The 24,849-nt window shown below is 45.5% G+C and overlaps 1 protein-coding gene across 2 annotated transcripts in view; it reads right to left on the bottom strand.

The window, feature by feature from the left end:
• The window catches only part of LOC146861713 (uncharacterized), a 540,127-nt gene that overhangs the window by 494,180 nt on the left and 21,098 nt on the right, over positions 1-24,849 (bottom strand). For both annotated transcript variants that reach the window (XM_085646067.1, XM_085646066.1), the window contains exon 2: positions 19,454-19,580. In XM_085646067.1, the coding sequence (XP_085502193.1) occupies positions 19,454-19,580 (127 nt within the window). The remainder of the gene's footprint in view (positions 1-19,453; positions 19,581-24,849) is intronic.

Genomic DNA, 24,849 nt, shown 5'->3' on the forward strand with positions numbered 1-24,849 from the left:
ACTTTCAGTGGTAAAGTATAGGTCTGCACATTGATAGCACAGACAGTTAAAAAAGCCAACAGATCTGGAGTTGGTTGCCAGCCTTTGGCTTAGTCAATGTTGGTTTTGTAAGGTTTCCTGCAAAACATTATTTTTTGCGTGTTCCAGAGACATTATTGGCATTTAATTTACTATAGTAACCGTTCAAAGGTCATTAGACCTTGCGTCATTAAAGATGCATAACATAGTACAGAATAATTCATTGTATTATGTAGTACACATATCATAATATGGTTGCAAGCGTAACATATTGTGACCCAACATTGTATAGTTCAGATGATACAAGACGTGCATGAAAAGCATAGCCATATAATACTAAATATTTGGTACTGATGTCTAAGAGCATGCTATTGATAACCACTTAAGTAACCCATAAGTATATACAAGACTTTTTCTGTATAACAATATGGCATAATATTTCCGTGCTTTCAAGAGTTTTTTTAAATTGATCTACTTCATCCAGTAGATAGTCTATAGTCTATAGACATCCACGAAGGTGGCTCCATATAGTGAGATGTACGCTAGGCCTGGGCCAAAATTCCGTTCCGTTCGCGGAAATTGCGATATTTTGGCATTCTCGCGTTCCGCGGAAAGCGCGAAAATGTCAAAATTTCCGCATTCCGCAGCTTAGCGATAATTTTTTTCTTGCTCGCGCTGTAAAACAATACATTCTCGCGATCGCCTTACCTGAATCCCTGCGTTCTCCGACAAGTTTTCTTGACCCGGTCGCGTTCTCCACGAGATGTTGGATTTTGGTAGCCATTTTGCGCTGTCTCGCGAGAGTTCGCGGCCGCATTCAAGTCATTTTTCACGCGATCACGTCATTTGTCGCGCGATCACGTCTTTCTTCTCGCGATCATGCACCGCGCGAGTATGAGAAGATTGAGATCTCGAACATGTCATTCTACATCGCGAGCCAGAGAATGAGGACGCGGGCACATGAAATCGAACGCGAACAGGAGAAAGAGACCGCGAACACGTCATATCCAACGCGACAGGGACAAAGAAGAGAACGCGATCATATCGTTTTCGACACGCCGGCGGAAGTAATGTGAAGCTGGAGAACTCAACAACGTAAAATTTACAATTTGGAGAGGAATATCGGCTCTAGCAGCATGAAACCATCTGCAAATACTGATTTTGGATGAAAAGAACTCCTTACATTCACATTTGGCTTTCCTTTTTTGTGCAAGGAGTCATTTTTTTTTTTACAAGGTGGAGAGAGGGAGGAAGTGACACAGATTCTCCAACTTCCTGTTCCTGTCCAGCAGGCTCCTCCCAGTGCTTTGTCCATCTCCTGCTCATTCTGCCTTTGGATTTGGAGCTGGAAAGATCACTCTTTTTGTCTGCTGCATCATTGCAATTGGATTTCAGGATTTTTGGAATAGGATATTTTACAAGTAAGTGGTTGTTGTGTTTGATTGTGGGCATTGCAGTTGTTGTGTAACTACAATTTATTTTTGATAATTAATTATCATCATTCCTTTTTTTTTTTTAATTTATTTTAATTTTGTGGGTTGTAGTAGTAGGCCCGAGCTAGCCATGGGCATGGCCTCATGGGTGTGTGTGACTGTGTGCATGATGAAGCAACTGTTCCTTTTGTTTTTTGAATATATTTCATTTTCAATCACATTTAGGGCATGGATGGCATTGGATTGAGTTGGGGAAGTGTGTTTTTTGGGGTGGCCTTGCTGATGTTGTTGGGGCTCGCCATGTGGCTGGTGGCCATTTTGAGGCCTAGGCCTGCAAGCTTGCCTGGCCTTGTCTGCCAGCAGGCCTGCTTTCATCCACTGCTACCAGAGCAGGTAGCCACAGCTTTAGTAATCTACTGTTTTCTGTGTGCTCTGTTGAATTTAGACATCATTTAGGGCATGGATGGCATTGGATTGAGTTGGGGAAGTGTGTTTTTTGGGGTGGCCTTGCTGATGTTGTTGGGCCTGGCCATGTGGCTGGTGGCCATTTTGAGGCCTAGGCCTGCAAGCTTGCCTGGCCTTGTCTGCCAACAGGCCTGCTTTCATCCACTGCTACCAGAGCAGGTAGCCACAGCTTTAGTAATCTACTGTTTTCTGTGTGCTCTGTTGAATTTAGACATCATTTAGGGCATGGATGGCATTGGATTGAGTTGGGGAAGTGTGTTTTTTGGGGTGGCCTTGCTGATGTTGTTGGGCCTGGCCATGTGGCTGGTGGCCATTTTGAGGCCTAGGCCTGCAAGCTTGCCTGGCCTTGTCTGCCAGCAGGCCTGCTTTCATCCACTGCTACCAGAGCAGGTAGCCACAGCTTTAGTAATCTACTGTTTTCTGTGTGCTCTGTTGAATTTAGACATCATTTAGGGCATGGATGGCATTGGATTGAGTTGGGGAAGAGTGTATTTTGGGGTGGCCTTGCTGATGTTGGGGCTCGCCATGTGGCTGGTGGCCATTTTGAGGCCTAGGCCTGCAAGCTTGCCTGGCCTTGTCTGCCAGCAGGCCTGCTTTCATCCACTGCTACCAGAGCAGGTAGCCACAGCTTTAGTAATCTACTGTTTTCTGTGTGCTCTGTTGAATTTAGACATCATTTAGGGCATGGATGGCATTGGATTGAGTTGGGGAAGTGTGTTTTTTGGGGTGGCCTTGCTGATGTTGTTGGGCCTGGCCATGTGGCTGGTGGCCATTTTGAGGCCTAGGCCTGCAAGCTTGCCTGGCCTTGTCTGCCAGCAGGCCTGCTTTCATCCACTGCTACCAGAGCAGGTAGCCACAGCTTTAGTAATCTACTGTTTTCTGTGTGCTCTGTTGAATTTAGACATCATTTAGGGCATGGATGGCATTGGATTGAGTTGGGGAAGTGTGTTTTTTGGGGTGGCCTTGCTGATGTTGTTGGGCCTGGCCATGTGGCTGGTGGCCATTTTGAGGCCTAGGCCTGCAAGCTTGCCTGGCCTTGTCTGCCAGCAGGCCTGCTTTCATCCACTGCTACCAGAGCAGGTAGCCACAGCTTTAGTAATCTACTGTTTTCTGTGTGCTCTGTTGAATTTAGACATCATTTAGGGCATGGATGGCATTGGATTGAGTTGGGGAAGTGTGTTTTTTGGGGTGGCCTTGCTGATGTTGTTGGGCCTGGCCATGTGGCTGGTGGCCATTTTGAGGCCTAGGCCTGCAAGCTTGCCTGGCCTTGTCTGCCAGCAGGCCTGCTTTCATCCACTGCTACCAGAGCAGGTAGCCACAGCTTTAGTAATCTACTGTTTTCTGTGTGCTCTGTTGAATTTAGACATCATTTAGGGCATGGATGGCATTGGATTGAGTTGGGGAAGAGTGTATTTTGGGGTGGCCTTGCTGATGTTGGGGCTCGCCATGTGGCTGGTGGCCATTTTGAGGCCTAGGCCTGCAAGCTTGCCTGGCCTTGTCTGCCAGCAGGCCTGCTTTCATCCACTGCTACCAGAGCAGGTAGCCACAGCTTTAGTAATCTACTGTTTTCTGTGTGCTCTGTTGAATTTAGACATCATTTAGGGCATGGATGGCATTGGATTGAGTTGGGGAAGAGTGTATTTTGGGGTGGCCTTGCTGATGTTGGGGCTCGCCATGTGGCTGGTGGCCATTTTGAGGCCTAGGCCTGCAAGCTTGCCTGGCCTTGTCTGCCAGCAGGCCTGCTTTCATCCACTGCTACCAGAGCAGGTAGCCACAGCTTTAGTAATCTACTGTTTTCTGTGTGCTCTGTTGAATTTAGACATCATTTAGGGCATGGATGGCATTGGATTGAGTTGGGGAAGTGTGTTTTTTGGGGTGGCCTTGCTGATGTTGTTGGGCCTGGCCATGTGGCTGGTGGCCATTTTGAGGCCTAGGCCTGCAAGCTTGCCTGGCCTTGTCTGCCAGCAGGCCTGCTTTCATCCACTGCTACCAGAGCAGGTAGCCACAGCTTTAGTAATCTACTGTTTTCTGTGTGCTCTGTTGAATTTAGACATCATTTAGGGCATGGATGGCATTGGATTGAGTTGGGGAAGTGTGTTTTTTGGGGTGGCCTTGCTGATGTTGTTGGGCCTGGCCATGTGGCTGGTGGCCATTTTGAGGCCTAGGCCTGCAAGCTTGCCTGGCCTTGTCTGCCAGCAGGCCTGCTTTCATCCACTGCTACCAGAGCAGGTAGCCACAGCTTTAGTAATCTACTGTTTTCTGTGTGCTCTGTTGAATTTAGACATCATTTAGGGCATGGATGGCATTGGATTGAGTTGGGGAAGTGTGTTTTTTGGGGTGGCCTTGCTGATGTTGTTGGGCCTGGCCATGTGGCTGGTGGCCATTTTGAGGCCTAGGCCTGCAAGCTTGCCTGGCCTTGTCTGCCAGCAGGCCTGCTTTCATCCACTGCTACCAGAGCAGGTAGCCACAGCTTTAGTAATCTACTGTTTTCTGTGTGCTCTGTTGAATTTAGACATCATTTAGGGCATGGATGGCATTGGATTGAGTTGGGGAAGAGTGTATTTTGGGGTGGCCTTGCTGATGTTGGGGCTCGCCATGTGGCTGGTGGCCATTTTGAGGCCTAGGCCTGCAAGCTTGCCTGGCCTTGTCTGCCAGCAGGCCTGCTTTCATCCACTGCTACCAGAGCAGGTAGCCACAGCTTTAGTAATCTACTGTTTTCTGTGTGCTCTGTTGAATTTAGACATCATTTAGGGCATGGATGGCATTGGATTGAGTTGGGGAAGAGTGTATTTTGGGGTGGCCTTGCTGATGTTGGGGCTCGCCATGTGGCTGGTGGCCATTTTGAGGCCTAGGCCTGCAAGCTTGCCTGGCCTTGTCTGCCAGCAGGCCTGCTTTCATCCACTGCTACCAGAGCAGGTAGCCACAGCTTTAGTAATCTACTGTTTTCTGTGTGCTCTGTTGAATTTAGACATCATTTAGGGCATGGATGGCATTGGATTGAGTTGGGGAAGAGTGTATTTTGGGGTGGCCTTGCTGATGTTGGGGCTCGCCATGTGGCTGGTGGCCATTTTGAGGCCTAGGCCTGCAAGCTTGCCTGGCCTTGTCTGCCAGCAGGCCTGCTTTCATCCACTGCTACCAGAGCAGGTAGCCACAGCTTTAGTAATCTACTGTTTTCTGTGTGCTCTGTTGAATTTAGACATCATTTAGGGCATGGATGGCATTGGATTGAGTTGGGGAAGTGTGTTTTTTGGGGTGGCCTTGCTGATGTTGTTGGGGCTCGCCATGTGGCTGGTGGCCATTTTGAGGCCTAGGCCTGCAAGCTTGCCTGGCCTTGTCTGCCAACAGGCCTGCTTTCATCCACTGCTACCAGAGCAGGTAGCCACAGCTTTATTGATCAAGTGTTTTCTATGTGATCAGTTGAATTTTTAGACATCACCTTCCTGAGAGTGTAGTGTGGCTGTACACAGTACTAGTAGTATAACATAGCTCTAGTTAAAAAAAATTCATAAATGGCTAGACTATCTTTTGTTTGCACTAGTACAGTACTAAGTAACTGAACCACAAAAACAAATGCAACATTTCACTGATGTTCTTCTCCTGTCTTCTTTGCTTTTAGGTGCACAAAAGACAGAGTAGGAGGTGTCATCGGCATCACCTGGCTACCCGTTGTACTGCCAGCCAGACAGAAGTCCTGCTGCGCATCACGCCCACGTGTGACCAGAACTTGTTGTGCATCTGCCTCCTGCCAGACGTCGGAATAAGATGGCCCCAAAGAAAGGTACCAGGTCCAGTACCAAGAAAGTTGCTGGTGAGAAGAAGGAACAGAAAAAGGAAGTGCCATTAACCACGACTGGTGGTGTGCCGGCCAAGGTTTTTTTTGGCACCAAAGCGTTGTCCGGGAACCAAGCTGGGAGCAGCACAGCGGTCCAGCAACCCCACCAACCTAGGCCCAAGGGCTTTACTGTCGCAGAGGTAGCCAGTCTACTAACGGGCAGCGATGTTGAAGAAATGTCATTACCGCAAAGTAGTACACAATCAAGTTAAACGCAGGCGCAAACTCAGCAGATCAGTGTGCAGCCGCCGCAACAAGAACAGCAGCAGCAGCCGCCGCAACAAGAACAGCAGCAGCAGCCGCCGCAACCAGAACAGCAGCAGCAGCCGCCGCAACCAGAACAGCAGCAGCAGCCGCCGCAACCAGAACAGCAGCAGCAGCCGCCGCAACCAGAACAGCAGCAGCAGCCGCCGCAACCAGAACAGCAGCAGCCGCTACCAGAACAGCAGCCGCCGCAACCAGAACAGCAGCCGCCGCAACCAGAACAGCAGCCGCCGCAACCAGAACAGCAGCAGCAGCCGCCGCAACCAGAACAGCAGCAGCAGCCGCCGCAACCAGAACAGCAGCAGCCGCCACAACAGCCCACCATAGTAGTTGTTGCTCCTGACGTAGGGGCATTTCAGGAAATCGAGCTTCCTGCAGACAAAGCGGAGCGAAGTCAAACCACTGTTTCAGAACATCTATTGTCTTCCAGACCACCAGCAAGGAAAAGGAGGCTTAGTCCATCATCTTCTTCTTCAAGCCCCGCTTCTGATGATCGTGATGACACTTGGGTCCCACCAGCTCGGTCTGAGAGTGAAGTACGCCACAAGACATTGCTTCTGAAAAGGAAGGTCCCAGAAAAACTTAGAGTTATGGAGGTAGATGTAGAAGAGGGGGGTGATGATGTTGATGAAGACGAGCCAGTCATCACGCACATTACTCCCGCCCCAAAGGGATTGGAGACCGACATTCTAACCCTATCCAGAAAGGCTGCTACTGAGCGGGATGTAGCACGGATCTCACCAACACAGGTTACACCACCACTACCTCCAGCTGCCATATTTTCCAAGGCCCGGCAGGGACCTACATCCAGCTCAACCACCTCAGTAGGAAGTGGTAGTAAAAGTCACAGTGTAGGTGGACAGGGTCACATATTTTCAAGCACCCCCTCAAGTTCATCTGGTGTTGAAAGTGGCACATCCAGCAGTGCCAGAAAGTTCTCCTCCCCAGTTTGGGACTTCTTTTCTGTTAGCGCCAAGGAGGAGAACGTTGCTATATGCGCAATTTGTCGGCAAGGTGTTCGGCGTGGTAAGCTTGGTACAAACTATGGTACCGGACGACAAGCAAGTCATCTCAGAATACACCACACTATTGTGTGGGAGGATCACCTACTTAAGTTAAAAGAAAGTAGGAAAACTAAACCCTTTGAAGTTGGTCAGGAATCAGGGAGCGATATTATTGTGGTGGCAGGTGAAGAACAGGGAGGCATTTCTAGCCTTGTCTCCAGTAGTGCAGTCACTGCAGTGGTAACGCCCACATCCTCCTCAGTAACATCAGAGTGGCACCGCAGTAAGAGCCATACTCAGAGTGTGGGTGAGACACCAAGGCGACCGGCGAGTACCTCAATGAGACAATCTGTGTCATTGAGCCTTAGTGGGTTAATGGCACCACTAAGGAAAGTAAGCCAGCCTACCATTGACAGCATGTTTAGGTTGGAGGGGCAGTTACAACGCAACCACCCAACGGCACGATTGTACAATGCGAAGCTGGCTAAAATGTTAGCGCTGGACCTTCTTCCTTTTTCATTTGTGGAAGGGGTGGGTTTCCTTGAATTTGTGTCTGCCATCTGCCCGAAATGGAAAGTTCCAAGCCGGTCCTATTTCGCAAGAATTGCTGTTCCGGCACTACATCATGATGTGCTGGAATTGGTTGGACAAGCTTTGCAGAAGAGTGCTGTGCACAATATCCACCTGACAACAGACATGTGGACCAGTTGCCAAGCCACAGATTACATGTGTATCACTGCACACTGGATCTCTTTTGTGGGGGTTAAAGATCAACTATCTGCACGAGGTGTTGTTGACACAGCTGCGATTTTTGAAGGTACTCGGAAACATGCAACTGTAGCCATGTTCGCCATGGAGAAATTTCATACGGCTGAAAACATTTTAGAAGAGTTTCGCACCAAGGTTTTGGAATGGCTGCGGCCCAGAGGGCTTGGTATTGGTTTTGTTGCCACAGACAATGGCAGTAATGTACTTAAGGCCATGGAACTTGGTTCCTATTTCAGGGTTCCGTGTTTGGCACACTGCATAAACATTATAGTGCAAGACTTTCTGAAAAAAGAACCCATAGTAAGCAATTTACTGTCCATCTGCCGAAGAATATGCACTCATTTCAGCCATTCTTTTAAAGCTCGGAAGCAGCTGAGGATCCTCCAACGTGAGCGTAGGATGCCAGTCAAGGCACTCATCCAGGAGGTGGCAACACGTTGGAACTCAACGTATTACATGCTTGATCGTCTGTACGAACAGCACAGGTCACTCAATGATTATGTCTGGTACAGAAGCAGTGATGCTAGTGTTAAAGGCATGACCCTTCAGAGGGAGCAATGGACCCTAATTCAATGCCTGACTGAGATGCTGTCTCCTTTTGAGGTCTTCACACGTGAAGTCAGCAAGAAGGACTGTACAATGGGCCAAGCTATCCCATTGTTGCAAATGCTAGAGCATGAGCTGAATAATGTGTCTGAATCCTACAAAGGTGTAGAGGACAGAAGGCAAGCCCATGACTTGGTGGAGAGCTTATCCAGGCGCTTATCAGAAAATGTAAGGATACAAAATAAAATTTTGTCACAAGAACATTACATTTGTGCCACAATTCTGGATCCACGTGCAAAATTAGGACTATTCCTTTCTTTTTCCGACACTGATGTTGCCCGCTACAAAAGTTGTATAGCTGAAGCAGCCATCAAGTTTGAAAACGAAGGGCTGCTAATTAAAAGCCCGCCACATCAACCCACAACAAGTACTGATACTGAAGCAGGCCATGCAGAATCAAGTGCAACTTCGTCGGCTGAGGGCAGTGCGGTTGGCTCACAATCGCAACACTCACCATCACCATCGACTACAAAAACAAGAACTGGATCATTCAGCCGAGTACAATCATTATCAGATTGGTATGTAAAGATGGGCCGTAAGCACAGTGCTGATGCACAGAAAAAACAGCACAAAAGCTTACCAGCAGCAACCCTGAACATTGAGCGGATGGTCCAGGCCTATCTGGACGACCCAACAGAGGTGTACGTTGATCAAAACCCAGTGCAGTATTGGTATAGGAAAAGGTCTGAATGGCCACAGCTCAGCAGGCTGGCGATAAGCTATCTGGCTTGCCCTGTCGCAAGTGTCTCTTCCGAACGTGTTTTCAGTGCTGCTGGTTCCATTGTAACCTTGAGAAGGACCAGTCTATCTCCCAAAAACGTGGAGAGGTTAACAATGATCAAAATGAATCAGCACTTCATACCACCGAATTACACAATGCATGAATCAACAGAGGAAGATGAGGACAGCGGCTCAGGTGACGGAAGTATTGTGTCAGATGATTACCTACTACTGGAAGATCCCCCAGAGTTTGAGGACGAGCTATACTTCCCTGACAATTAGGCTCGCACTTACTGTCTTCCTCCCTTTTTTCCCCCTTTGTTTGTGTCTGTTGTTCCGGTTATAAACTTGTGAATCGCAACCAATGCATTATCACCGTCTTCTAATCTTCTAATTTAAGATACAAGTTTCAGGTGTCTGCCATTTGACACTACAGTCCTCAGAATCCAGCTCCTCCGCTCGATCATACTGCATCTCCTGGTCAATTCCATTTCCCTCATGAATGATGATTGGATGATGGTAACAACAAATTCAAACTTTCCTCGTCCTTCCAAAACAAGTGGACCATGAATCTGATGACTTCTATAGCTATCCTCCTTCAGAGCCGAGAGAGACTGGCCATTAACTGAAAATAAGATGCAACAGGTAATGATTGATGCCATGCATTGTCCGCAGAAAAGCAGACTGAGTGATGTAGATTTTGTTGTGTGTGTTGCGCATGAATGAATTGATGTAATTGTGCACTGCCACTAATCAACATTCTACAGAACACACTAATTTTCCTCTTCTGGCAAACAAGAAATGTGTACTTCTCCTGCATCTTGGTGATACATTGCTTTTAATTCAATACAGGAAGGGGACTCACTCAATCTGCGCAATGCAAATGACTGTGACTTAACAGCACCGTCCATCATGATGATGGCGAAAGAGACGGCCTGCAGCGTTAACGAGATGAGATACAACAGGTAATGATTGATGCCATGCATTGGCCGCAGAATAGCAGACTGAATGATGTAGATTTTGTGGTGTGTTGCGCATGAATTGATGTAATTGTGCACTGCCACTAATCAACTTTCTACAGAACACACTAGTAATTACTAATTTTCCTCTTCAGGCAAACAAGAAATGTGTACTTCTCCTGCATCTTGGTGATACATTGCTTTTAATTCAATACAGGAAGGGGACTCACTCAATCTGCGCAATGCAAATGACTGTGACTTAACAGCACCGTCCGTCATGATGATGGCGAAAGAGACGGCCCGTTAACTTAAGATGAGAAGTAACAGGTAATAAATGATGATAATTAATGGCATGCATTGGACACCTGACTCTGAGCTATTGGTCTTTGTGTTTGCGTTGTTTGTTGTGCACAAAGTGATGTCAAAGTGTACTAGTGTTAATCTATCTTTCTGTACACAATAAAGAATGACTCAAGTCAGTAATATTTATATTTCTACTCTTGTTGTGTTATAAAAATTACACTTGTACTGCAGGCCGATCTTCAGTCAGTAGAAGTATCAGAGCTGATGATGAAGTCAGGAGGATGTTTCATGAGTGGCATAAAACGGAAAAGCCTAAAGGTAAACACGTGAACCACAACCACAGCACACCCAAATGTCTGTGTAGAAGTTGAATAGAGTGTAGCGGTGGGATGACTGCAGTGCATTGATTTTACTAACTTTAACTGTAAAATGCTATGTCTGGAATGGATAATGTGCTTTGCGTTTGTCCAACTCTTTGAGAGAAAAAAAAAAAGGACTCTAAAGTGTTAACGTAGGATGTGCTAATGGTAAGCACTGTGGGCCTGATCTCTCCTGTTACTGTTGAAGGTCTATGCTGGAAACAGACTACAGTAGAGATGATGCATATGCATACATGCCACCTCGGAAAGTGTTCTTGTTGCACTACACCATCACTTGTGCATTTGTTTTCACTTTCTTTCTGAATATCCCCTTTGGTTTTCAATCTAAAATTACAGGCCGGGCCTTGTCAAAACTTTGTAAAACATTACAATGCATATTAATTACCTTACCAATCAATCACCTTTTTATTCCAGCCGGGCAGTGGCGAGTGGTGAGGCGACACACCCAAGATTGATGGACGAGAGGAGCAAGAGGAATGCCGAGATGCAAAAAACCAGTCCACATTTTTGACCAGGATAAGACAGTAACAGTATCCACTTTTCACTTCTTTTAAATAATTTGATTAATATCTTGTATACATTCTTTACAACAGTGTGTTCTTGGAGTTGTTGTTATCAATCATCATTACGTTTGCTCTGTGTTTACGATTCTTCACTACCAATATTTTAAATTTCTATTTGCTATCTGTTAAAGTATTAAGGCCGGAACAGAACAAGAAATAGAAGTGTATGTAATCCGGGTCTCATCATGCATGCATTTCCTTTTTTATACCTTAACATATGGAATGGATATGGTATGGTAGTCTTCAATGATTGTCGTTTGTTTGTCTATGTATGCATACTGTTTTTCTATGTCAAACCTTTCCCAAAATCCCCCTTCCCATCCAATCAACGGACCCTAACCCTCTTCCCCCGGGCTGTGTGACTTATTGTCGAGGTGTAACTAAATTAAATGTACACCAATACTTAATCACACACTTGCTGGGGCGGATGTGGTGAAAGCAACACTACTTCAATTTCAATGCAGAGCGATGAACTTCTTCTGCTTGCCCACCCATGAGTAGGATATTTCACAGGTTATTTTATTTAACAAAGGAACATATACCTCAGCATGAATTGCCGGCATTGATTGGATTTGTTTGTTGTCATTCCTCATATACAGCACTAACTGTTAGACTGTAGGCATAGCCAAGTCGACAAAACTATAGTTTGTAACTCTGTCTAGTAGGCTATCCTCATAATAACCAGCATTCAGTTTTTTTTTCAAATATTTGAGCATATAATTGTTGCTCGGTAAATTCTGTGATGTACTTCATTCAACTACTCCTCTAACAGTCTCTCAAAGGCGATTGACTATCTCCTTTTCTTTTTTTGGAAATGCTGCCACCCTGCCAGTGTATACTACTACTACTATACTACCACCACCACCCCAATCATGGCATGTATGAAAAAGGAAACCATCTTCACCATGCAGCCAGTGCTGTGCCACAGTTGGACATAAACATCAAGCACCGGTAAGAGAGAAGTTTGGGGGAGGCAGAATCAATAATGGACATGTTGTCAATGATGTCAGTTTCAAACACCACTCCAAAGAATGCATAGTAGGACCAGTCAATGAGTGAGGTGTGTCGCATCTATCTGTTTGTGTCTTATACAGTCAGCAAATTATTGAAATCAAACACACGCTATGGGCGGCCATGCACCAGCAAAGAAACAGTGTGATGTAAAACAGTTACCCCACCTACAAAACATTAACAACATTGCATGTAACATAGAAAAATATATTTAATTGACCCTAACAAATAAACTAAACCCACAAAAGCTAACCCACCCACCTCCCTAACCCCAACGACTGTCCATAGAAATAGAGAACGCCCAAACGAGTCAAGAACGAACAGGAATTAAAAAAGGGGCAGTGACAGGGACTAACTGGTGGGGCGGGACTGGAGGAGGACACAAATCTGGTCCTCTAAATGGGCGACGCGGCGTCTAAGGCCGCGGCAGTTGCAGCCACAGTGGGGGGGGGGGGGGCACCGGAGATGGCACGGTGGCGGCGGGCAGCCGCCAGACGGTGGCGCCGTACCGCTGGAGGGCAGTGGCTGGGGCCCGGGGCACTGGAGGAGGCTTGAATTGCTGCTGCAGTCTCCTCCTCCTCCTCGGCTAGGACCACCAGCCGCCGGTATTCATGCTGGATTGCCTCCAGCTTCCGGCGCCGTGCCTTGGCGGCCAACTCCTTCCGGTTGATTTTTGGAGTAGCTGTGTATCAAAAAGAAAAAGCAAGACAATTGTAAAATATAGTCTTAATAAAACAGTAGGACAAGGTAATTATTTACACACATAGTGGCATGGTAGAGTAGCACTATAAAATAAAGCACAGTAGTACATAACATTTTAAATGTCGCCCGTCCTTCTTCCTTCCACCTGTCTTACACTTTTTAGTTGAACAGTGCACCAGGTGCTCTTCTCCATAAAACTTTCAAAGCGGAGTTGAAATCAGATAGATGAGGCCATTGGTTACTCAATACTCTGGCTCCTAGTCCTATACCAATTAAAGGGAATTCTAGTCTTCTAGTTCACTCTTCAAACGTCCCCAAGAACTCATACTTACTTACGACATCGGATAGCGGGCGGACTTTGTCCGCCCGCCATCCGACTGCTAAAAAAGGGTGGGGGTCCCGTGGGGACAATTAATTAGGATGATGCGCCCGGCACAGTGGCGGGCGCACCCTGTTATTTTAAATTTAAATTCTGGTTGGCTTTGCTGAAAGCAATGCTAAAATGTTGTGCTGCTTTTCCAAGCACAACATGACGGGCCTCGCACGGAGCCTGTCACGTTTTGCTTTGAAAGTCGGGGGGGTACCATAGCATCGGTAGGTACCCTCCATGGGTGCCCCCAAGCATACTCTGCAATGTGTGCATGCCTTTCCGTGGCGGACGGTAATGCCGCCACGCAAAGGCATTCCAAAATGCAGATTATATGGCTGCCGGTGTGGTGAGAGAGACACCACCGCCATATTGAACCCTTTTCCGCCTAGACATGTCTGAATATTTTCTACAGGGATGGCGGGAGGTTTGCCCCTGCTGTGACGGCAGTGAATTCCAGCCAGCCCGGCGGGGGCAATACGCCCACCATCCTAATGGGGCCCTAATTCACAACTTTACAGTATACATATACATACAGTACACCTTTGCAGTGAGTGTGCTGTCAAGTTCAACAATAGTTAAAGATTATGAATCTAACTTACCACCGCCTGCCACTGGTGCTGCCACTCCCCCTCCGTTGCTATCTGCAACTGCCGCATCCTCGCCCTCTGCGTCGCCTTCGCTGGCCCCAGCAATGGTGGTCGGTAGTGCGCCTAGAAAACATTACACATTTATTAGGCAACATATACACCTCCCCCCTATTGATCAGTAGCAAGGTTGAAAAATGAGTTAATACTAACATAAATCACTAGTACAAATCAGGTAGTAGTAGAGTAGACACTAAGTTATATGATCATTGTAGCATTTGCTTGATTAGCCCTAGCCATGCACATGTGACGTTACCTTTACCTTGCAGCTTCTTAAGACACCTTTGAGCCCACATGACCTGCCTCACACTGCTACTGTCTAGTCTACGCGCTGCGTACAGGCGGTCAACAAACATTAACAAGCCACTTTTTTAGGAAGAACTGGTGTACTACTGTTACTGTTAGTCCATATTGCTTATCCATAGATGCTACACTTTTTGGCACGGCTGAGAAATGCTTGCAAGTTGCAATATACTAACGCACACCATTTCTTTTTTCGCATTACAGACGCAAGATTCGCTTCTACGAACCAGAGCTTCTGAACGATGCACCAACTACCAGTACTAGGTTCTTCTGAGGTGAGGGGTCCCTTCACTCACATCTTCATTTATAAATGTATATAAACTAAATTGCTATGGGATGGTGGTGCTGCCTTCCACCACTTCAGTTATCATGATTTAATTCCCAACTGTATAAGTGTAACAATGTATATTGTTTTAATGTTATTGATTTGCCGGTTGGTGCTGCTAAGAAAACAGTGTACAGACCTTCTCAAATCGAAATAAAAATTTGAAACTTACATAGACTTTGTGGTATTTGGTGTGGAGTGGACTAACTTACACGATTGAGCAAATTAAAGTAAGGGTGTGCATGTGAATAGCTTCCACGACAGAGGTTGCGTGTGTTAATGTTCTGGGTTGTCTACTTGTTGGTTATCTTGGGGGGAGGGTTCCGAGACCTAATAGGTATGACAAGACAGTACTATAGTCAAGCAGTGGAATTGTGGTGGGTGCGGAATTTCTGATTGAGGTGTGCAAGGAAGGTCCAACCTACCATCACCAACATCCTATTTTCTGGTGCAAATGTATGTGCAAGATCCCTACAACAGTTGTATGTCCTATAGGGTATCATATCAAAATATTAAGAAATCTGGTAGGGCTGTTGCTGTGAATTTTCAAAGCCTAAACATCAACAAGAGTAAAAAGTAGTACAAGACAACAACCCAACGGATTGTATGAGCTACTGGTGAATATGAGTTTTATATTACAACCTTTCACAAAGAGTGGCACTGGCCAACTGGGCAAGACTAGCTACTACAGTACAGACAGACAGACTGATAGTATGTAGTGGTACTCAGTCATCATAGCGGAGGCAGGGATAAGCTTTTTGAAACCGTACAGATCGAAGGATAATTGGTGGTAAAAGAATAGCATTTGGAAACACACTATAGTTCGGGAGAAATGGGGCAGTAAAAGTTATGGAATAAGAAATATTATTAAAAACAAGAAGACTTACTGGGGCCAGCAGAGGAGCCCTCAGCGGTGTCCTCCTCGTGGTGTTCCTGTCCCGCCGACTGCCCAGTCCCTGCCCGTCTGCCCCTGGGTGCTGATGAACAGGAAAGATATAAGAAAGAGACAAACATTGATGGATGGTGTCAACTTAAGCAAATACAATATTTTTCAACAACGGTCAAAAAACACTTATGTAAACAATTGCAATAACTACATTGACCGATCTCATCTGGTCAACATGTAATATCGGGGGATTCGCAGTTCGACTACTTAAGTTACTATTTATCAACAGTAATCCATTCTTCCATTCTGATTCCAGAAAACTAAGTTACAAGTAAGCCTAAGAATTAGTACAACGTACCACCCAACCTAGCCCACCTATTCCAGGCATGCCAATTGTACATTAAGTATGCATTTCGACTGTATTCCTCAACAATGTGTATGATCCAATCATGGAGGACACATGAACATGACTACATTTTTTGTATACACCAAATTTTGGGTTGATTGATGCTGATCTGCTACTGCTAAGTAACTGCAAAGCCTACCTCCACTCATTGAACAAACTAGAAAGGTTCTAAAGACTGGCGTACTAGCAGCACGTCACGTAACTGAGTGAGGGGGGCATCACGCATACCACTAACCAATTAGAAGCTCATACAAAGTACCTAAACCTATGTATCAATCCGCCCCTATCTATTAGTGACAGGACAAAGTAAGGAGTGGACGTGAGTCACTGTAGCATTACGTAACTTAATTTCTCTAAAATAAACTCGTAAAGAATCACGCTAAGCAAGCGCAAACGGAAAGCTGCAAACAAGTAAGATTAGTAGTAGCGCAGAAGAGCACCTGTGTCATAATCACAGAAGACTTTTAAACGTTATTAACCTGGAATGTATTGCAAGCAGCAACATTCTAGCTGGTTGGAAGGAAAAAAAGATATTCGCAATATATAACATAGAGCAGAAGAACAGACACAAAGTTGTAATAATTAAATAGGTACTCACCAAGCCCCGGGACCTCCACTCCTAGCAGGTCCAGCAGGTCCTGCTCACGGTCCAGGATGTCAGACCACCGGTGCGTCAGCTGTGCCTGGGTGCGCCGGACCCCAGAGATGCGCGACACTGCCCGGCGCACCTTCCCCCACCGCTGCCGACGCTCCCGGAGGCCGTACCCGGACCCAGGCCTGCCACCTGCTGCCAGGGTTGAGGGGAGGTGGCGCTGCACAAAGAAAATTAGTGCAGCCAACTCCGCCTCCCCAAATAAGGCCCGTGCATGCACCCCTTGTGGGTGCCGCCTTCCGCAAGGAAGGCGGTCGCGGCTCTGGCTGCGCCGGCGAACAGCCCTGCCCTTGGACATGGTTCTGGGGACGGGGCGGGAAAGAAAAGGTAAAATAAATAAAGGAGTAAAGGAAATAAATAGCGGGCAATACAAAGAGAAAAAGTAGCTAAAAAACAAAAAAAAAGTACACAAAAACCAAAAATATAGAGGCAGGAAAATAGTTAGAGAAATAATAAGTAATAAAGATCCAAAAAAAGTGGCTATAAACAAAGGATTGAAAAGATTTAGGGAGGATTGAAAATCAGGCCCCAGAACCATGCAATAGAGTGGAAAACAAGATGGCCGCGCCCGTTGCGACCACGTGCGCAAGTTCGCGCGATATTTTCTCCCTGAGCAAGCAAAAAGCAACGCGATCAAGTAAAAGCGATCGCGAACAGGAAATATCGACCGCGAACATGCATTGCGCGACCCGGAACAGGAAGTAAACAACACCAGAGGGCGGGACAAGTGAAAACAAGATGGCCGCGCCCGTGAGCGACCGCATGGGTAAGTTGGCGACCCGCGAACACGCAAAAAATACCGCGAACAGGCGGCAAAAAAACTTCCGCATCTTCGCGATATTTCCGGCGTGTTTGCGGAGATTTTCTGCATTCTCGCGATAATTTGCGGAGGTTAATTCCGCAAATTCCGCCCACCCCTAATGTACGCAAGGTGTAGCAGTCAACCATGTCAAGACACCGGTGTACGTAGTGAGGAGGGAAGAAAAAAGGGGGGTAATCAGAATGCTCAGCTATACCCCATGGTAGGTGCCAAGGTAAGTTTGTGATCCAGTTTGCTAATTTTTTCTCGAGTGCAGAAAACTTGTGTAGGTGATCCAGATTTCAGGAGAGATCTGGGGGAAGGTCAATTTTTTTAGTGTGAAATATGACCACTTCTTAGGAAGGAGACCCACGCCCACCATGTATGGTAAGAAATGTGGTTAAACGATTTCCATTCGGATAGGATGAACATCACAGCAACCGTTAGGAGTAGGTCCAGCAGGGCCATATCAATACTGCATAAAGTAGTCATAGAGTTAGATGCCCAAAGGCCTATTATCAATATGACGTAGTCTAGAGCTATGGAAGTAAGGAAAACTGCCGTTAATTATGACTGGACTTGGTCTCAGTATTGTTTGAGAAGTCGCAGTGGTAAAACATATGCTGGAGGGGACCAGACTCCTCTTTCCAATTCCAACATTTGTTGTCTTCACAAAGCTCTAATTTGTGTACCCCAGCTTGTGTCCAGTGTAAAAGGTTCAAAGCAAAGTATTTTGCTTGGAAAATAGAGGGGGAAAAGTTTTTCCTCAAGGCTAGTTTATTGATATTTCACCAGCTTTCTTCTGAAATGTGTCCAATTGTTTCTGTATCAAAATGATTGTCCATTAATAGGATGGGTGGAATGTTGTGGAAGAGGGGAGCTAGAGATTGTTTTGTATATTTTGGAGCTGATGTGACCAGACTTAAGCCAGCTCAATAAGCGGCCTGGTAAGGAGGGATATCTAGGCCTGAGAAGTTTAGACAGTCTGACTTTTAATTTTAGAAAACTATAGAAATCTAGCGTTGAAAGGTTATGAGTTTGTGCTAAGCCAGAGAAGGGTAAGGGGCTATTGTCACTATCAAATAGATCTTTTGTATAATGCCCTTGGATGCCTTTGACTCCGGAGTGAAATTATCGGTATCAATTCTAGTCTTGGGATTATACCACAGTGCTGTTAGCATAGTTTTGTACTGGTGTCTGCATTTGTTTATCCAGCCTTTTGAGAGCCCCTATAGTGTTGGAAAAGATTGTGAGCGATTGTGGCGCTTTACATTTTGGCACCGTGATGACAGCAGAAAGATTCAATAGAGCACACAGAGCAGTCTCTATTTCCACCCATCGTGGTGGGTGCAGGGATGGAGAGGCGAACCAGAAAGCATTATTTTTGAGTAAACTGCTAGGCCCTTGTCAATTGGAAAAAAAAAACACTGGCTAAAAGAAAAAGTCTTTTTTGGTCTCATACAGAAACACATTGCCACAGTAGATCCATGGCAGTAACGGATACTACTATGTGTGCAGATGTGCTTCCTGTGAAAGGCCAGAATACCTTAAGTTGGAATGAAAAGTGTTTTGACAATTTGCATCATACTGTAGTAGTAAAATGTGAATGCACAATAACAGGCCAATGGATGAAAAGTGCTCGCTAAAAGCCCCTATTAATAAGTATAGTTTACATATAATATTAGTAAACTCACAAGGTATTGGCTAACGTCAAACTGAACAAGAGTGAGATTTCCTAATGAAGCTTAAACTGCTGTGAATCTGAACATGTGCTAGTAGTACAACTCGAATGGTTTCAGGGAGCTTAACTATTTTATTGTATGTAGATAGGGCACTTAACACATCAAAGTGCAAGTGTACATTGATCAGTCAAATAAAAATGGAAAAAACTAATTGCATCACTATTCACCTACCGGCAAATAAATATGTATCAATGCCAAAACATTTCGATTAGACATGTTTGAAGCCATAAGAAAACAACCACCATATTTGTTAATTCTAAACAGGAATAAACAGCTGTTAAGTAAAATGAAACGTTACCAAGAGACAGCAAGGCCTGGTGGATTTCCTTCATCACGTTCTTGTAAAGATCCTGCTGCCAGTGCTCTAGAAGCTTCCACTCCTCTTCGGAGAAACATGCAACAATGTCGCAAAAAGTAATGGGTTTCTGAAACCAAAAATGATACACATTGAGCTGTATGAAGAAAAATGTGTATGGGTTGAGACATTACCAGAAAATGTCCATCACTTCAGATACAAAACCCCCTCTTGCAATATGAAAGGAGTCGTGACAAGAGGCATACCTGTGCATAGTTACAGAGTGCAAACCCTAAGCAAATGGAGGCTGGGCACCGGCCTAGCTGCCGCACCATGGGGGTGGAGGGCTGCTGACATAGCAGCTTCAACAGAGAACTCTCGACCTTTTTAGGTCCCATTTACCAGACACCTTTTAGCTGTATTTAGGCTAGAAGTATCTGCCCACTGCCTACCATTGGTTGGCTTTATTGTCACTCTTATTTGTTCCTTCTCATTCAATGGATTGTCGGTCTCTTCTTGTGTTTGTACCTCTCCTGGAGTATAGCTTCTTTACCATCTTTTTGAAGGGTGATCAGCATCCTTTCACTGCTCACATCAGGGAACTATTTATTTTTTTATTTTCCATTAAGTAACACACAAGTGTATGCATTTTCAGGTTCTCTCCTTGATGTGCTGCTTCCTCCCCATCAACTTCTTACACTCCCCTCCACAAGCCTTCTGTATTGTTATTGCCCACTGGCTCTCTCTCTAGTGTGGTGCTTTTAATTTCACAAGTCTCCTACCCTATGTGCTCTGTGATGCTCCCTTCACCTTATTCCGTTTCTTTCTCCTCCTTGCTTTTAAATTATATTTTTAAATCATTCTTTACCCTGGTTTGTTGCTCCCCAGCCCACTCTCTGTTTCTTTCCTACCACCCGCTACTTTGTTGCTCCTCCACCCCTAGTGGCCATTAAAAAATAAAAAATATATATGTATATACACATATATGTATTTTTTTTTTTTGGAAGGGCTCAGCAGCTGCCGTTTGCTGCGGACCAATTCCACTGTAAACAAGCATTAGCAATGCCAATAGGTCCCGCCTATGCGAGGTATTGGCTTGGTTTTAGCTGTGCAGCATAGCTGAAAGTAAAAAAGAAAGCAATATGATGTAGCCAGCACTGAAAGGGGAGCGAGTTGGGGCAAGCAACACAGGCAACAAAAGAAACAAGCATTTGCAATGCAATAGGTCTCGCATTTACGCGAGTTTGAGCCTTTGGCATTGTAAATGACAATGCCTTTTATTTATATTTTGGTTTATAAAACATAAATAAAAGGCATTGTCATTTACAATGCCAATAGCTTAAACGCGCGTAAATGCGAGACCTATTGCATTGCAAATGCTTGTTTTTTGTCTGCCCTGCTTTTGTTGTTCACAGTTGGGTTCTCACAGAGCCAATTCTATTTTCACAAACGCCCTTGGGAGGGTTAAAAAAAGCCCTACCAATGAAAAATGTGTTACTAAAAAGCGTTTAGTTGATATAGATTTTCGGTTCAATGAGACACAAAGACATACGTTCTGACAATTTAAGTGCAACGTGTATTATTTTAAGGCAGTAAAAGGCCAGATGTATACGCGGCTTTAGTCAAACTGACTGGATCTTGATAGCTTTTATTCCCCAAAATAATGAATGTGTACGCAAACCGTTAAAGTTGTGGGAAAACAGAGGTTAGTTGTGCAAAAATAGGTAAACATTTTCCTGTAAATAAAAATGTCAGTGTTCGTGTTGTACTCCATTAACAAACGGCACCTGTTCTTCGAGGAAAGCTGCTTCTAAAACATACAGCGCTGTGGTCTTCGCCGACTAAAAATAGCTGATAAACGTGGAAAAGACATTTGTTTTACAGGCAGGGGCTCCGGACAGTTACTTGGATACTTTCCACAGAGCGAGCTGTAGTCCCTAGCACCGCATATGTCACATGTGCATATGCTTCATTCTGAAAGCAATGGGAAATGTAACACAAGCCACACCGAATTAGTCCCGGCACATGTTGTGAACAATTGATCCAACTGCCCATTTTTCAAATCGCCGATTTTCCTTGTACGATAATGTGGCAGATGATAATGCATTTTGACACGGAGTTACTGCATGTGAAAATTCTCAGATCAGTCTGCCTGACAAACCCTCCTGCCTGCAGCCAAAATGGGGCTTATGCAGGACACGGGGCAAGGAAAGCACTGGCTGCAGATGAAGCTAAAAAACGGATTCCCAGAGTAACAGTGCAAATGTGAACTGTATGTAGTATGTGTTCATAAAGTAAAAAAATGCAACTTTAAAGTGGATACATTTGGGAACTACAAGTAGCACCCACGGTTGTCTGAGTGAATTTGTTTATTTGGCATGAAGCACCTCTACTACTGCCCACCTCAGAGCTTTTTTTAGGGAGGGGGCGGGGGAGGTCTGCAGGAGAGGATTTAACTACTTTTGATTTAAGGAAAGGTTATCATGGTGAAAAAGATGTGTCTCTGTAGTGGCATGAAAAACAAGAACCATAAACGAGGGTAAAGAGAATGTCTCCGTGAGCCTTGTGCTCGGCTGGCGCCTCGGGCATGTTTACTACGGGAACACATGGGAATGCAAAGCCATTGATCAAGCAGGATGGCTTTGTCTCCCTTCACGCCCAGGGAGGAGGGAGATGCGAGCAGAGCATCAAAGGGCTGGGTGAGAAGGGAGGGGGGAATGCAAGGGTCAAAGCGGCGAAAGTGAAAGTAATCGAGCAGAGCATCAAAGGGCTGGGTGAGAAGGGAGGGGGGAATGCAATGAGCAGAGGAGCAGCTGTGCACGTGCATGTGATCGTGCACTCAAGGTTTAGGCCAGCCAAAAGACTGTGGGTAGCACTTTGAAAATCCCACATATAAAATGTCTCTTCGAGCCTTTGGCTCGCGAGACCTAAAAAGAAGGGCATGTAAGGGCAAGCCACAAGGGAAACAATGAAAGGAGGAGAGTAGGGGGCAAGCGAAGCTTGGGCAACAACGTAAAGAGAGAGACAGATCGGTGCAAGCAACAAGGACAACAGAATGAAGGTAGGAGTGAGGAGGCAAGCAACATGGACAACAACAGAAGGTGGGAAGGTGAGTGGGGGCAAGCAACTTGGACAACAATGGAAAAAGGGAGGGCAGTTAGATGCAATCAACACGAACAACCCCGGAAGGAGGGCATATGGGGACATGCAAAATGGATACAACATAAGAAGGAAGGGCAGTAGGAAAGGGGCAAGAAGACAGACAACAAAGGGGGGAGAAGTACAGAAGAAAGCCAACTGAAAAAGACACACTGTGGTACAGTGTACTAACACAAAGAAAAAGGTAGCACCTGCAAAAGTGAGCGGCAGAAGGACAGAAGTAATGCGTCCATGCTCTAGGAGAGGGATAAACACATGAAGAAGGAAGGAAGCGGCTGCTGAACAAAAAAAATCAGCAAATGAGTGGCAATGAAGCCCACTAATGGTAAGCAATAGGCGGTTTCTAAGCCCAGCAATAGAAAACAAAAGGCCTAGACGAGACAGCGTACGCGCTGTCTTAGCAAAGTCTAAAAAGTGCTTCTGAGTATGTAAAATTTGTTTTTACCGTTCGAAGTGGTGTCCACCACCTTGGATCACTAACTAAAAAACGTATTAGAAAGAGTGCCCACTCTAATATGCGAGGGTGCGCATACGTTATCATGCATCCACATGCCTACTGAATGATGAGGCACCAGTAGCATCATGATGCATTTTTTCAGTACAGCATTTCCAAAGATTATTGGCAAAGCCCAGAAGTCATAAGGTGAGACCTATTGGCTTTTCCATGCTTGTTTCATTTGACATCCATGCAGTCAGACACCTACTTCGTTCTTGCACTTAATGTCTCTTGCCACACCACCTCCCTCTCATCCATTAAGTTATTAGAACCTAGGCTGTTACTAGGTAGCAGTGTAGGAAGCTGGCCCTGTATATACTATACTAAAATGAGGTATAGTGTGCACAGAGTCCAGTGGAACCCTAAAGGTAGGCAGAGGTAAAAGTAGATAGCACCTTACTCTCTATTTGTGGTAGTGTGGTCGAGCAATAAGGCTTTATTGGAGGGTAGTGTTAAGCATTTGTGGTACACACTCAGGCAAAAAGTGATGTCACACACTCAAAGACTGAACTCAGACCAAATGTTTTGTATAAAAAAATATTATCTAGTTATTTTATTTCTAGAACCAAACCAAGCCAAGCCTGGTGCAGGTAAGTAAAATAATACTTTGCAAAATCGTTTGCAGTGCTTTACAGTTGAATGCAAGTTCAAATGCAGTTGGTTGATTTACAGGAAAGTCAATAATCAGAATTACTTTTAAGTTACTTTGTAGATTACAATACTCATTACTTCTTGGATTACATTTTAAGTTGCTTTTGCTAATCATTGTGATATGCCAAGATATCACACTGAGACATTTCCTAGACAAAAGGTAAGTAATTTACTTTTAGTACATTTGCAGTTTTTCAAGTTTTCATACAAACCAACTCCACACTTAAAAGAATTTTCAAGGAAAATAAGTCAATGCAGTCCTATGGGAGGAAATGGAGTTATTGGTTTATAGGCTCAGGGCAAAGGGAATTCGAGTTAGTACACAAGGTGCACCCGCACCGGCGCGGGGCGGCTGGGTGCAGGGTGCTGTTTTGGCATCGGGTGCCCTGTTGTTTTCAATAGGAGTTGCCGGTTTTGGATTTTGGCCTGCTGGCTCGGTCCAGGAAGACTTCCGGAAGGAACCAACAGCTGGGCAGGTAAGTTGAAGGGCTTGAGACTTAGGTGCACCTTGGGTTCTCTTCTCCAGGGCGCAGGATGGCTGGATGCAGAGGTAGCTTTTGAGGTCGGATTTCACCTTACCGGGCCACGTGAGGGGGTCTCTGTGCAGAGGCTGCAGGTAATGTCAGGGAGTCCTGGAGGGGTCAACCCACGGTGGACACAGACTCTGGAGCGCTGGGGGACCTCGCTGGGACAGATGGGCCACTCGAACTCGGGCCGTAGGTGATAGGTGCAGTGGTGGTTACAGGCGTTGGGTTTCTTTGTCCTCAGCAGGCTCAGAGTTTGTCTTGGGAGTTTCTTTTGAACAGAGCTGCTGTTCTCAGGATATCCAGTCTTTTTTTAAGGCAGTCAGTCCTCCCAGGGTTCTGGAGGTCGCTGGCTGCAGGAGAAGGTTACTTTTGGTGCAGGATCTTTAGATACTGCAGACGGGCCAATAGGGCTAGAGTCAAGTCAGTTCTTCTCTCCAGTCTCCTCTGCTGGGCGTCTTCTTTCATCCTTCTTCTTTTGTAGGTTGCGAGAATCTCTCTTCTTGGTTTAGGACAGCCCCTAAATACTGTATTTAGGGGGCATTCTAGGGGCCTTGAGGTGAGTAGCC

The sequence above is a fragment of the Triturus cristatus genome, chromosome 3_1 (genome assembly GCF_964204655.1).
Source record: "Triturus cristatus chromosome 3_1, aTriCri1.1, whole genome shotgun sequence".
Lineage (NCBI taxonomy): Eukaryota > Metazoa > Chordata > Amphibia > Caudata > Salamandridae > Triturus > Triturus cristatus.